Source organism: Gopherus flavomarginatus, chromosome 6 (assembly GCF_025201925.1).
Source record: "Gopherus flavomarginatus isolate rGopFla2 chromosome 6, rGopFla2.mat.asm, whole genome shotgun sequence".
Lineage (NCBI taxonomy): Eukaryota > Metazoa > Chordata > Testudines > Testudinidae > Gopherus > Gopherus flavomarginatus.
In genome coordinates this window covers 121,529,727-121,544,825 of record NC_066622.1, presented here as the reverse complement: position 1 = coordinate 121,544,825, position 15,099 = coordinate 121,529,727, and the positions used below count along the sequence as shown (strand labels likewise).

General features: G+C 38.2%; 1 protein-coding gene across 7 annotated transcripts in view; it reads right to left on the bottom strand.

The window, feature by feature from the left end:
• The window catches only part of ATE1 (arginyltransferase 1), a 180,566-nt gene that overhangs the window by 95,168 nt on the left and 70,299 nt on the right, over positions 1–15,099 (bottom strand). For all 7 annotated transcript variants that reach the window (XM_050959005.1, XM_050959009.1, XM_050959003.1 and 4 more), the window contains one exon: positions 3,090–3,271. In XM_050959005.1, coding sequence (XP_050814962.1) covers positions 3,090–3,271 — 182 coding nt within the window. The remainder of the gene's footprint in view (positions 1–3,089; positions 3,272–15,099) is intronic.

Genomic DNA, 15,099 nt, shown 5'->3' with positions numbered 1-15,099 from the left:
GTCCTGGTTGAGCTTGAATTGACAGCTGCACATTTACAAGCAGATAACAGAAAAATCTGAGATTTTAGTTTAAATAGATGGAGACATTTGCCAGCAAAAATATGACAGTTAAAGCCATGTTTTGAATTAGATTATTTACAGAGATAAGGTGTAGAGAATGGAGCCCCGTCTGACTTCCACTGGAAGTTGGAATGGGGATTAGTTACATGGTGGCTTATCCCACTGGCAGGAGAGCCAGGAGCTAAGCCAACCCTAATTACAGGATGAGCCCCACCTAAGAGGAATCAGATGATTCCTACATGAAAGGAGCCAGGCTTCAGTAGTGATAAAGAGGGGGAGGGAAGTTCCTATAAAGGCAAGAAGCTCAGAGCAGGACATGGCAGTGAAAGGGGCAAAGACGAGGAAGATGCCACTGTACGTGTAAAGAGTACAAAGAGCAAGAAGGCTCTTGCAGGGCCCTGACTCAGTTGGGAAAAAGCTCTCCAGGCAGGCAGGTAGGCAGGCCTGGGAGAAATTCTGATTAAATAGGGAAGACACTGAATGTTTTATGTTAAGATGTTTTGGGGGCTTTTTAATTTGGATAACTGTGACCCCAGAAGGGGTGGATCAAAAACTGTGACCCAGCCAGAGGGATGAGTCATTGGATGAGTTACCAGCAAGCAGAGAAACTGCCACAGCACCAGAGTGATTGTTGAAGGCGGTGCTAGCTCAACAAGGAGCAATGATGCCACAATTGGCCAAGCAGGGGCAGTCAGTGGTAAGCAGACTCAATTAACAGATAATTACATTTCAAGTTGGCAGTGTTCAATTAAACGTTTGAACATAATCTACTGGTAAAAGGTTTTCACCCTATTCCTACTAGATGTAGACACTTGCTTAACTTTCAGTACAAGGGTAGTCCTTAAATTCTTAAGGGAACTCAACTGAATGACTCATGCTTAAAGTAAAGCACATATTTAAGGCTACGAGATGGGGCCTTGGTGTTCAGTACCATAATTAACTACATTAAATACATTGAGGTAATCAATAAAAGTGACATTGGTCTCATTTAAATCAGCATTTTGTCTTGTCTCCTCTTCTTAATGGAATCTTTCAATGAAGTATGTAGTAAGAAAAGTTAATAACTAATATGCTTTAAAATATTGAACTCCTATTTTAATTCAATTAATAATTAAAGTGAATTACACCAGCCAGAAAGCACTGATATTTAAAGAAAATTTAGCATTCATTTGGTAGCCCAGACATTTTCTTCAATTTCACAGACTTCAGATTATTGAGGAATCATATATTTGTGGTCAGGGCTTTTCTTTAACCAATTTTAGGTAATTATTTATTAATCATAAAAGTCAATGTTCTGTACAGATTATCTTCCTTTCTTAAATTTTGACATAGAAAATAAAAAAGCTAAACAAATTTCATGGTAATTGTATATTAATGTATGTATCTAACATTCTATAATTTACATTTCACAATCAGTAAAAGCTTTCTTGCTGAAAAATATTTTTTCTATATATCCACAATAAAATGGATATATTTTGCGTTGAGTACAGATTTTGTCATCCTTATTCATGTGCAGCAGGTCCTTAAGTCATCAGTCAGCCCCACTGAAGATAGTAAACACCAGAGCTGAGTGAATAACTGACTTTTCAGTTCTCTGGCCCTTCCAAAAGATAATAGAACAATATAATTTTGATTCAGATTAAACAAAACCAAAAATTGAAAACATTTCAGCAAATTGAAAAAATCCATTCCAGGTCAGACAAAACATGTTTCATGCTCTCCAAAATATTTTGTTTCAAGCATTTTTAAAGGGATAGATTAACACAATAGGAGGAGGATATGGTGGTGGTCATTATGAATTGCCACTATGAACAATGATGAATAGCCATTGGGCCAGAGGGATGCAATAACTTTAGTGCCTGGTAATTAGGGCACACTCATAGGATGTGGGAGACCCAAGTTCAAGTCCCAGCTCAATTGACTATTTAAAGCTATTTATAAACTGCTTCAACAGGACAGACTGAGACACCCACACCAGAGCATCTCATGGCCCAGTGGCTAGGCCACTCTCCTGCAGTGTGGGAGAAAAGTTCTGATACCTTCTCTACATCAGGGAGAGTGAGGAATTGAACTGGGGTCTCCCACATCCCATTTGCGTGGCCTAACCAGTAGGCTAAAAGTTATAAGGAGAGCACCATCACCCCACTTCCTCCTCCTCACTCAGCTCTTCTTGTTTTGTGGACAGTATCTCAGTCCTGACAAAAATTTGTTTGTCCTAAACTATTTGTTGAATTTGTATCAAATTTTTGAGTTTTGTTCAGCTGAAAAATGCCTTTTTTGCAAACAGTTTATTTGCCAGAAAAATATTCAGAGGCATAGTAAACACTGACTCAATGGGACAACCTGAGGAGTGAAAGACAACTTTCACATGAGTAAGAGCATGTCTGCACTTTAAGAACTTAAGCGAAGATGCCCTTACATCAATGAGAGAGCTTCTCCTATTAGCATAGTTAATCCACCTCCGTCAGAGGCTGTAGCTATGTCAAGAGGAGAAGCTCTCCCACCAACATAGTGCAGTCTACACGGGTGGTTAGGTCAGCATAACTATGTTGGGGTGTGAATTTTGCGCATCCTTGAGCAATGTAGTTATACCAACATAAGTCTGCAGTGTAGACCTGGCCAAAGAATGGCAGAATCTAGTCTATCGTGATATAAAGCTTGATTAATAAAAAAAATAAAAACCTTCATTTAAAAACTCCATTTCCTAATCCAAATAAAAATATGAAGCAAATTAAAAAAACTTTAATTTCAATATTGTCTTCCCTCTTCTAAATTTAATTCTATATTTTTATCTACATGGAAATTTTATAGCTGCTTAATATTGAGAATGTTCAGAACTTAAGCTAAATCTCGAGTAACTACATACAGGGATTTTCCCCCTACAAGCTTCTCCCTCATCAAAATTAAACAAGAAATTCTTGCTTAACATCTTCAGTATAAGATTTGGTTTGAAATACAGTACACATGCTCAAATGTAAGAACAAATATCAGTTATTACTAACTGAAGATCAGAAATGTTCTCCTCTTACCTTAATGCAGAGTAGACTCCCAAAGATAGGAAGGTATAGTCAGGATCATAGTACAGATACACAGAGGACACACAGTTTGGAAGAACATCAATTACACCCACAGCAATTATCTTCCCTTCTAGCCAATACTGCTGGTGAAAAGAACCATAACCACAATCGGGACCACTGGGAGGATTCTCTGCCTAAGGGAAACAAAAAAAGTGGATAACTAGTGATTATACAGAAAACTTGATTAAACACTGAAAAAAGATAGCAGAGAGCAACACACACACTGAGATCTTATTCCACAATACAAGGGATGGAGAGACAATTTGAAGACCCTCCAATTCCATGCTACATATGTTCCCTATCACTATTAAACAATAATGCTATGTGAAGTATCCATGAATACCTAAAATCTTGAAGTATGAAAATCAAATAAGATGGACAATCAATTCCTGTTTCGAAAAACATGCATTTCACAGAGTTAACTTTATAGCTTGCAGGATGGTGTCAATGCATGGTTCTCTCTATAGTCATGATCATTAGTCTAAACTTTGTGTACCAAACATCAGAAAAGGGATCCTGCTGAAATTATGAGCATTCAAAATTATCTTTTTTTTTCCCCCAGATTGTTATATGTGCAATTTAAAGCAGGTTGCAAACGATGCTTTTCCCTGATATGGCCAGGAGTCTTTTCCTACTTCTACCTTTATAAGCGACATGCCACCAAAGGTGTGTGTCATTTAATATAGGTATTAAATATTTAAATGGTATTTATAAATGCTTTATATTTCTTCCACTCATTAATATCCTCTTGTTGATCTGTTAAGAATTTATTTTCTAAAAATTATATGTAAGATCAGGGTGCTGAAGAACCATATTTAAGCTCTGTAGTCTTGTATAGCGTGTAACAGAAGACTGCAGATAATTCTTGTTGGACTAAGCACTTAGAACTGTAAGCAATGTTTTTAGTTTATTAGCAATGGGGAGCAAGAAAAAGCAGGAACGGTCTGTTTTGACTCTTTTCCCTTCAAAGAAAGCACTCTTATCTTAACACCATGCATTGTTAAATGAAACAAATAGCTATGAAAGATCTGAATACATGTAATGATTCTTGTGCAATATATAAAGGATCTAACCTTAATTTTTAAAGCCACCTTCTAGATTTAGTAGGTCCTACAGAGATCAAAGAATGTGTCAGAAAAAGCTATGATATAGGAGCACATCCTTGAGCTAATGATGTTATGTTAGTTTTGCAGAGTTGCTGGAAAGAGATTAGACTTATCCCTCCATATCTGCTTTATGATTATTGGAACACATCCATTTTTTGTATAACAAGAACCTCACCTGTAATCTTGTTCAGATGGGGAAAAAACCCCAACATACACCTCTACCTCGATATAACGTGACATGATATAACATGAATTCGGATATAACGCTGTAAAGCAGTGCTCGGGGGAGAGAAGGGGGAGCTGTGCACTCCGGTGGATCAAAGCAAGTTCAATATAACGCTGTTTCACCTATAACACGGTAAGATATTTTGGCTTCTGAGGAAAGTGTTATATCGAGGTAGAGGTGTAGTTCTCTTCTGATCAGTTGCTGGTATAGATTACCAATTTCAATAATACAAACTGACTCAAGGATTCAATAGTGTAATCATGTAGCATAGCACAGAGTGCTATATTAATATGAACAATTCTGTCTAAATGTGTAGGTTTGAGGGGTTTTTTATTATTATTCTTAAAACTAATTTTGGGACTTATTTTTTGCTTCTCCCATTTTGGAAAAGTCAAAAATGTTCAGAAGTAGGACTCTGAGGAACTCATCTCAAGGCTTGTCTACAGTGCCCCATTGTTCAGTCTACAGAGGAATAAACAGCAGTGTGCACTAAAGGGCTGTTCTGTAACTCCCCTGTGTGGACACTGAGCGCAGAATTAAATGGTACCTTGTTTGCATTAATACAGTTAGAGCAGTGGTTCTCAAACTTTTGTACTGGTGACCCCTTTCACACTGCAAGCCTCTGAGTGGACCCCCCCCTTATAAATTAAAAAAAATGTTTTTATATATTTAACACCATTATAAATGCCAGATGCAAAGCAGAGCCTGGGTGGAGGCTGACAGCTCACGACCCCCATATAATAACCTCAGAATGCCCTGAGGAGTCCACCCCCAGTTTGAGAACCCCTGAGTTAGAGACAGTGTAGCCATAGTCTCAGATTCCCACATGTTGTTAAACACATATATATTTCCCCTAGAGGAAGGCTGGATGCAGGTCCAACACTGACTCATGCATCTATTTACCAAAGAGTGTTGCTAACTAGGTTGTTAAATGCATACATGAATATATTGTACAATATGGATTACTGTTACTATGAGAACCTTAATTATTACTTCGTACTCTCTTCCTTTTGTGTATACCTTACTGTCAATAAGACTGCTACACCATTTCAATATAATATTTGCATTTTAAAATGCTTTCTGTATTTTACCAAGGGTTTCCATTGTAAAATTATTTTCAAGAAAAAGTGCCAAGTTCAGTGAAACATGAAGTTTGAAGATGAGTACTCTGGTTTGTAGGGTTCAAAAAACAAACAGGAAAACAATCTTGGCAATAGCAGCAAAGAATCCTGTGGCACCTTATAGACTAACAGACGTTTTGGAGCATGAGCTTTCGTGGGTGAATACCCACTTCTTCAGATGCATTGTATTCACCCACGAAAGCTCATGCTCCAAAACGTCTGTTAGTCTATAAGGGTGCCACAGGATTCTTTGCTGCTTTTACAGATCCAGACTAACACGGCTACCCCTCTGAATCTTGGCAATGTGCTCTCATACATAATATTAGAGTACAATACTTAAACTCTAGTAACACTTTTTGCTTTACTACAAATTGTCAGGATTTCTGAGGATATAATTTATGGTTTTATGACAAGAATATTTTGAATATGGTCCCAGATCAACCCAGAACTAACTGCAATGCAGGACAAGATTTTGTTCATGCCTCTTCATTTAATATATTACTTTCAGAATATGGTTATTGGAAGAAAAGTGTGAGGAGAAGGGAAGAACACAATACAGACCAATCCTGTCCCATGCTTATAACAAATCTGATTAACAAGTCAATTCTGTAACTTCTGAAGAGGCTAAGCAGTCCACATTGTACTGTTGCTACAGTTAAAATCACTATCCTTTAAAACAGTGAACGCTGAAATACCTTGAGACTGTATTTAACTAAGCAATGGGAGAGAGGGTGTAGATTCTAAACAATGGATGCTATTCTCATTCTTAAAAAAAAAAAAAAAAAAAAAGGACAGCACAAGAGGACAAAGACATACCTCAATATCAGAAAGGTAACAATATACAGAAAACATTCAATGTTGACGGTTCCACAATCACTCCACACCTACCAAATGATACAGAATTGCACATTTCTTCTAAGCTGAAGGAGAGACCAAGATCTCATGCCCAGATATATACAGCAGTATTAGAAAAACTCCATATCCCACACTGCCAAATACAAGTTGGGGACTTGTCTACACAAACATTTAGTTCATGAAAAGTTGGGGTGAGCATTTACCCCACAATAGCCTGCCGTGCAGTAACTATCCATGGGAACCCTGCTGATGTACACTAACACTTCATTAGTGGGCTTTAATCCACTCCCATTTCAAAGCAGGGCAGATCAAAGTGTAATAATGAACTGCTAAGTGCACATCAACAAGGTCCACCTGAACAGGCAGTTGCAACAGGCTGATGTGGGGTAGATTCACACCCCGGCTTGCTGCAAACTAAACGTTAATGTACCCAAGTCCATATTGTCACCACAGGACATGCAGACATGCAGAAATCATCTGTAATCACACAACATGCAGTACTCGAGTTTCATAAGCTATGTCCTCAGCAAGATGCAGTTCTACTCTATGATCCATGTAAACATGGCACCCAATTCCCTTCAAGTTTTCTCCCTATATGTCTTGAGCCATGTATATGCTCGAGTAACAGAGTCTGAAAGCCCATGCTCCCTCAGTGACTTAAGTGCAAACCTAAAATTATGTCTAGTTACAGCAATTGCTTTCAGTGCATCTTCACATGTCTAAATGAGGGCACAGAAAGAGACAGATGGCTATTCATTCTTTAGTCCCATTCAAAATTACCTTATTGGTCACTTGTGCTGTTTCAGCCAAACACATTTTTTTACTTTTAAATGGAGCAAATGTGATGTGGTTCCACTGAGACACAACAATCATGTTACCCTATTGTGACGGTGCCCCCCCTCATAAGGCTTTATGGCATATGCTTATGATTGCACGTGTGACATAACAAGAATATGTTTTAGGCTACATATGCCATGTAACATATCTATGTAAAGGTTATGATCTACTGAATGTATTCATCCTGTTTGTATGCATGTATCATTTTTGTATTTGAAGTTATGAATATTGGCTGTGTACTGGCTTGATTTTAACTAGCCTAGTAGAGCATTTGGTAAGCTTCTTGAGAAAAGTGCAAATTAAGTGCCCAGTCAAAAACCACTTAAGCCAACAATGAACTTGAAGATGCCAATCCACATCTGAGCCTTCCCAGGAATGTGGCTTGGTTGGTAAAAACTGAGTCATGCATGGATGTGTGACTTGCCCATGTGACTCCAAAACTCCATCTTGGAGTTGGATGTTGCATAGGAGTAAGGAGGGGATCTCCACCCACAAGAGAAAATCTATTTAAACCCCTGGGAGACCCATTCATTTGGATATCATCTGGCTAAAGAGAGCCTCTCCACCCCCAAGGATACCTGAAAGGAACTGGAACAAAGGATATTAATAGGTCAGCACATGACTGTTTCTAGAACCATCCTATCATGTATCTGAAGATAATTGAAGATTACGCTTAAACAACTCTTGTACAAATGCAATATAGGATACTATCTGCTTACTTTAACGTCTAGAAGCATATATATATATATATACACACAAACACACAAATACATGGGTTTCCTTTCATAGAATCATAGAATATTATGGTTGGAAGGGACCTCAGAAGGTCATCTAGTCCAATCCCTCTGCTCAAAGAAGGACCAATCCCCAGACAGATTTTTACCCCAGTTCCCTAAATGGCCCCCTCAAGGATTGAACTCACAACCTTGGGTTTAGCAGGCCAATGCTCAAACAGCTGAGCTATTCCTCCTCTCCCTTGTGTAATATTTAGGCATTCCAAGTTTTCAGAAAAATGAAATGTATTTTTACATAGAGGGAATAGAGGGAGTACTATTTTGTGAAGTCAGGAATCCTGATTTCTATTCCAAGGACCAAAAGTGATTCGTTATGTGACTTTGGCCAGAGAAATTCCATCTCTCAGTTTTTCTCTGTTTAAAATTGGTACAATATTGTTCTCAGACAGGTATTGAGAGGCTTCATGTTTACAGTAATTTAGAGGATTCAGAGTAACTAGTGGAGAATCTCAAACTGTAAAGCATTTGTTGCAGAAGAATCTTCAGAGCTGATCCTTTTCCTCTGCTCTGTAGGGAGAGGGTAGGTCAGAGTGGTTGGCTGTAGGGATATAATTTATTGTTGTTGTGTGTTTGTACAGGCAGTCTAGTATGCAGATTAGGTAAGTATCTAAAGCCAGAGACTGGTTCTTCAAACTAAGAAGAAAATCATCTTCTAATTTAAAATGTATTGCACAACTAATTTTGGCATGCCATTTTCTTTACCATCTAGTTCCCTTTAATCCTGAATTCCGCAGTGTTCAACTTAATTATCCATCCTGTCATGTTTTTCACTGGACAACAAGTTCTTTACAAAGAACTGCTTTTCACTCAATAAATCTGATATTACTTTCTATTGCCAACTGTTTTACATTACAACAACAGAAGGTGGGTTTAAGTGAAGAATTTTTAGACCATAGCCTAGACTGAATAGACGATGGGCAGTTGAACTTATTCTGATGGGTACCACATGTTAAAAATTAGTCACATGAGCAAAAATAATTTCAACTGACTTGTTCGAACAATTCACTCACTTTTACCAAACAAGTAATCCCAATGAGAAAGACCATTCAAGTACTGTTTACAATATGACCATTTATAAAAGGCACAAGAGAAAGTATCTGGCTATAGTCATCACAAACTAAATGCATTGAACCAGAACTAAGATTGGAGTACACAAGCAAGATTCAAATCTTATTTATGAAAGCTGCATGCCCTACATCTATATTTTTAAAATATTCCTCCATTTAAAAAAAAATATATGAAATAACCTTGTCAAAATTAAACCTCTAAACAGAACAATTTCAAGACTTTACGGCCTAAAACTCAGATATTTCTCCTTGCACAGATTTCACCAATTGCTTTTGCAACCAATAACTACAATGCAGTCTTCCTAACACTAAGTAGGACAGCTTGTGCATCAATAGAAAATGTGGACCTTAAACTATAGTGCATATACAAAGACTTGTTTCTATGCAGATGTATCAGTTATGTTTTTCCTTATATAAACTATTTGTTCATGCAGCAGCTACTCAAAAGACAAAAAATCTTGATTTTTGCATTTTAAAAGAATCATTTAAAGTAAATAAATTTAGAACATTAAAACCTTAACCATATGTCAGAGTTATTTCTATATTAGATCTAATGATTAATTCTTCATTAGGGATTATTTTCACACATACGTTCCAACAGAAAGCAACACTACCTTAAGCACCTCATGCGGACCAAAGCTCTTAGCACTTTCTGCAAGCAGTCAAGGGTCAGTTTAGCCATTATTTCAAGTTAAAACAAAACTGAAACTGCTCTAATTTGTGCCTGCTGTTATGTTGCACTGCTCCAGCATTGTCGGAGCATCATGCTCTTGCCCATTGCATGCACTCAGAATGCACATCACCCTGGCAACAGATGTTGATCAGGCCCTCGGCAAGAAGACATGGACTGAAATATACTCATTATATTAAGAGCAATATATTCTTCTATTTTCATCTCATTCCACCAACAGAGGTGCAATAGAGGTGCACTTCTATTTGAAGAGTCACATCCTAGTACCTTAAATCTAGCAGAAAATGCTGTATTATGCTTTTGCATTACACAGCTTTACAAACAAGTACTTGTGTTTCTTGTAAATTAAACTGCTTCTGATTGCTTCACGTTAAAAAGTCAATCTCTGTGAAACAGTGAAGCTGGAAGAGTAAGCTTTTATCCACATGCAAAAAGAGTCTAAACTTAAATATCTGAAGCTAAAAACTGTCCAACCTCATTTGTTGAACTTTCAGAAAAAAGTATATAGAATTACAAGCAGCACAGAGTATACAGAACGACATTTCAGCTAACGTGCAGTTGTTTTGTGAAGTAAAAGAATGCCTGTGTGTGCGCAGATGGCAGTGAGTAGGGGGAGAAAAGGCTTGTAACGTCATCTCAACCAAAATGAATCAATGAACCTCCGCAAAAGCAGCACCTTAAGTATTCCCATTATTAATTCCCACCAATTCAATTACTGTAAAATATTATGAACAAATTGTATTTTACAATGAATGTATTACAGGCATGCCAATAATTCCAGAAGAGAGTTCTGGAATCTACGTTATATTAAACAAAACCTCACCGAATAAAGTTTTATTTTACACATTTTCCTTTCATGCAAAGTAATCTTTTGTAACATATTATTCCCCACGCTCCCCAATATCTTAATGAATGCTCAACTCCATTGAACTTGAGGTCTTACTTGTATTAAATTCCATCTAGTGGCTTCTGAGGTACAACAGATCTAGGATACAAAGTCAATGTGAAATATTGATCTGTCCCTCAAGAAATGGGTGCACAGCACCTTGCACTATTAAAGTGTCCTTTTGGGATTCGCTATGTTAAGTACACCATAATTGACACCAGGTGGTTAAGACATACCGTACAGGGCTCACCTCATCTACCAGAAACACTGCACCCTAACTCTTATTCCACAAAAACTCTGAGTTATTCTGATTACTACAAAAAGTACCATGCCTTCTAAGATTAATGAGTCAAGAAATCCAAGGTCAAAAGCACTCTGTGGAAACAGTCTGACATTAGAAATAGTATTCCCTTAGTAACGCAGTTTAAAATATTTATGCCTTCAGGGTTTTAAAGAGAGGGTGTCCAAAGACAGCATGGTCCAAGTGAAAAATAATAAGAGTTTTAAAAGCTAACAGTGTTTTTTCCTCATTTAATAAATTACATTAAAAAGAAAAACATTAGAGGGGGAAAAAAAAAAAAGCTAAACCTCAAGCTGAGAGAGAGAATCACAACACAACTAGGTATGCTGTGAGTAAGGGCTATACAATATTATTAAAACCCCAGGCCCTCACAAGTCTGAGGCAAATGACCTTGAATGCTACCTTTTCTTTAAACAAGACCTAATATTTGGGTTATTTTTATTATGGTATTTCAAAGGCGATGGGCATGATTCAACCCTAGATTAGCAGAATAAGGTACAAACTGTTGGGTGGCCTGGCTCCGGGCCATCTGGTACAGCAGGAGCTGCTGGTATCTTGTACCATCCATCCCAAGCCTTCAGACACCCACCCCCTCACAGGGTGCTGTACCCTGAGTTAACAGACACTGACTCACAGAAAGCAGCATAGTTTACAATTGAACAATTCATGTCTCACCACTAGCCATTCATTAACCTGTGCTAATATATCCTTATTTTATTATCTAGTGGAATACATTTGACAGTTTTGTTTGCTGTTTTTTAGCACAGGAAATAATGAGAAAGAAAAAAGATACAATTCAGTAATTATTTAGTTTGAATAGATTAGTTGAACATATTTTTTAAAATATATCACATTTTAATTTTAAAAACAGGCAGGGAAAAAGGTAAAACAGTCCCAGGAAGTTTTTTTTTTTTGTAAGTTAAACATAAGGAGAGAGGCAGAATGATAGAAATAAGAATGTCCTATATGTTCTGCAGCAAATCTCTAAGTGTGAACAACTTTTACATTCACAGGGAGACCAACTAAATAATTTAAATCCCCAAACACAACAGTGTGGGATATCTGAATATATCACACCATGCTCCCAGTCAACAAGTTGAAGTTTTATACAAGAATAAGGTAAATTAGTTTCTCTTCCCCTCCCCCCAAGGGTTGAGGCTACCAGGTCACAAATGCTAATATTAGGTATCAATATGATCAATATGAAAAAAATCAATGATTCATTGGTGTGAGAATGATAAAGATTTACTGATATGGGTGCAGTCAAAAATGTAGATTTAAGAACTAAAACCAGGACCAAAATAAAGATAAACTAGTTAATATCATGTCAAAAAAGTACAATAAAACATATTTTGTTACATGTTAATTCCCTTTAACATCATATTCAACTAGCTACCAATTCTATTAACACCAGAGGATTTGATTCCACTTTGACATCATACCATACTGGCTATACATTTTTACATCTCAATGTTGTATCATTAGTGCTTTAAATCATATTTAATATTAACTTTTATCATATAATATATTGTATTGACCATAAGTCCAGTAACACAGTGGAACATGTTTATAGCAAATTCTTACATTCAAACTTCACGTATTGTAGTCAATGTCCCAGATTGCTTTAATGCATGTCAGTCACTTTCACTTTTCTTATAGAAGCTTTACTTTATTTATTATTATTAATTTGTACTACCAGGGCACTTAGCAGTAATGGTCCAGGACCCCACTGTGCAAGGCACTGTACATAAACAAAACAAAAAGATGGTTCCTGCCCCAAAGAACTTACGATCAAGGTAACTGTGTAATTTTTACTCCTATATAGTCTGGTCACTACCTATTCCTGTTGTATCTTGGAATACAGCAATTATCACTTACCAGATGGAACGTAACAACTGTAACAATTAAGGGGATCATATACTTTCTCTCTCTTCTGCTTTGGATGTAAAGAAGATGGTAAGACAAGTCTATACTGCCCATAAAGGGAAAGGAAAGGAGGAAATCTCTGGCTTCTAGATACAGTTTTCCCTGCAGTCAGTGAAATTAGGCTTTCAAAATGCTTCCCCAGTATTCTATGCACCTAGCAGCTCGCCACGCTGCTGGGGGTCCTAGAGGGAATCTTTTGCCAGGTGGGCCCTCACTTTTTATTGGAACTCTGCTGATGTTGGAGTTAATTGTGTGAGGTTCCTGCATGCTATCACACTAACATTATGCCAGTTTACTAGTCGGACTGAATTACAGTAGGTGGTCATTTTTAATTTCTTCAGTTTTGGTGGCTTTGAACAGTCATGCTCACTTCTTCGGTTGATGCAGTGTAAGCTATATATTTTCAACAAAGAGGACACTGATAAAAGCAGCTCCTGGAATATATTTGAAAAATGTAAATCTTTGCTGTTTTTCTTGTAGCTGGTAATAATTCTCTATACCCACAAGGAAATAAATGGGGAATGACTTCACAGTTTGGCCAAATATTTTTATTTCCTGTTTCTCATAAAATAAACAACTGAACTAAATTTCAGGACTCATATGAATCCTTATAGGCGTCAACACTGCTACAAGCTTTAAACTGATTTTTAATTAGCTATGATAACTAAGCCTTATAGTACAATTTTAATAAAGCAAACTCACTGCAGTATGTTGCAATTATTGGATGAAACCTAGGCATACAATCTATCTCAGGTTTGCTTGACAATGAAGAAACTATTTTCTCTAAACAACTTCAATAAATGTATATTCAAATTTTTTTACATGAACAGTATTGCATAAATTGTAGTTTTTCATTATGAAATTAAACAATTATTCACACTGTTCTAGGAAAAAAGAGAACTAAATTAAAGTAAATGGTGAAGATTAATAATGGATGTCACCCTAATCATAATGAGGGAAAATATTGGTGTCTTAAATATTCCAACACTGGATATTTTTGCTGTAACTACATAGGGTTTCTGCTTTCGTTTGAAAAGAGTTTCCTAATTTGTAAGCTCTTACTATTAGTGTATCTGAAAAGCAATTGGGATTGTTAGTAGTATATAAATGGTGTATCCAACTTCAAAGGGAAAATGAAAAACAAGCAAGACATGCAGCTTGTAGTCATGCACTTTGTCATGTGATCCTGACAGATCTCACAGGCTAAACTGGGTTGGGAAAAGGAGATAGCGGGGCCCTGATCCTGCAAACACTTGCACATATACTTAGCTTAATGCACTCTGAAACTCTCATTGGAATCAATGGGACCACTCACAACACAAAAAATTACTCAGGAATTTACATCTTTGCAGGATTAGGGCCTTGGATGGGAAACCGATTATAAAATCTTTGTACCAAAAAGCATTGTACCCAACAGCTCTGAAGTGAGGATTTTATATGCTAATGTTCATAATCTCTAGCACAGGGGTGGGCAAACTACGGTCCACTCTCGGCTGGCCCCAGCACCCCCCCTGCTGTCCTCCTACCCCGCAGCCTCAGCTCGTCATGCTGGCAGCGTGGCGGTGTGGCTGGCTCTGGCTGGGAGGTGCAGCTCAGGGGCAGATTTACAAGTAAATACAGGATGCCCTGGCACAGGGCCCCTCAACAGTGGGCCCCAGGGCTGGGCACTCGGGCAGCTCAGCACTGGAGCACCCCCCACAGGGAGGAGGGGCTACACTGTGGGGGCAGGGGAGCAGGCGGGCGGTGCAGGTGGGAGGAACGTGGGGAACGCAGCCGGAGGAATCAGAAGGAGCACCGGGTGGCCGTACAGCTGGCTGGAGAGAAGCGGTGCTTTGAAGGGGAAACTGCTGCTTCTCTCTGGCTGCCCCTGCTCCTCCTGAGTCCTCCATCCATGTTCGCAGGGCCATATTCCAAAAGGGGCTGGGGGGTATGGAGGGAGCCCCAGAGGGGCAGCTGGGGCAGGGGGTCCCAAGAGGATGTGCTCAAGGGGCGCTCAGGGGACAAGGAGCAGGGGGAGTTGGATGGGTTGGGTGTTCTGAGGGGGGCAGTCAAGGGGCGGGAGGGGGCATGGGTTAGGCTGTTTGGGGGGCACAGCCTTCCTTACCTGACCCTCCATACCGTTTCGCAACCCCAATGTGGCCCTCAGGCCAAA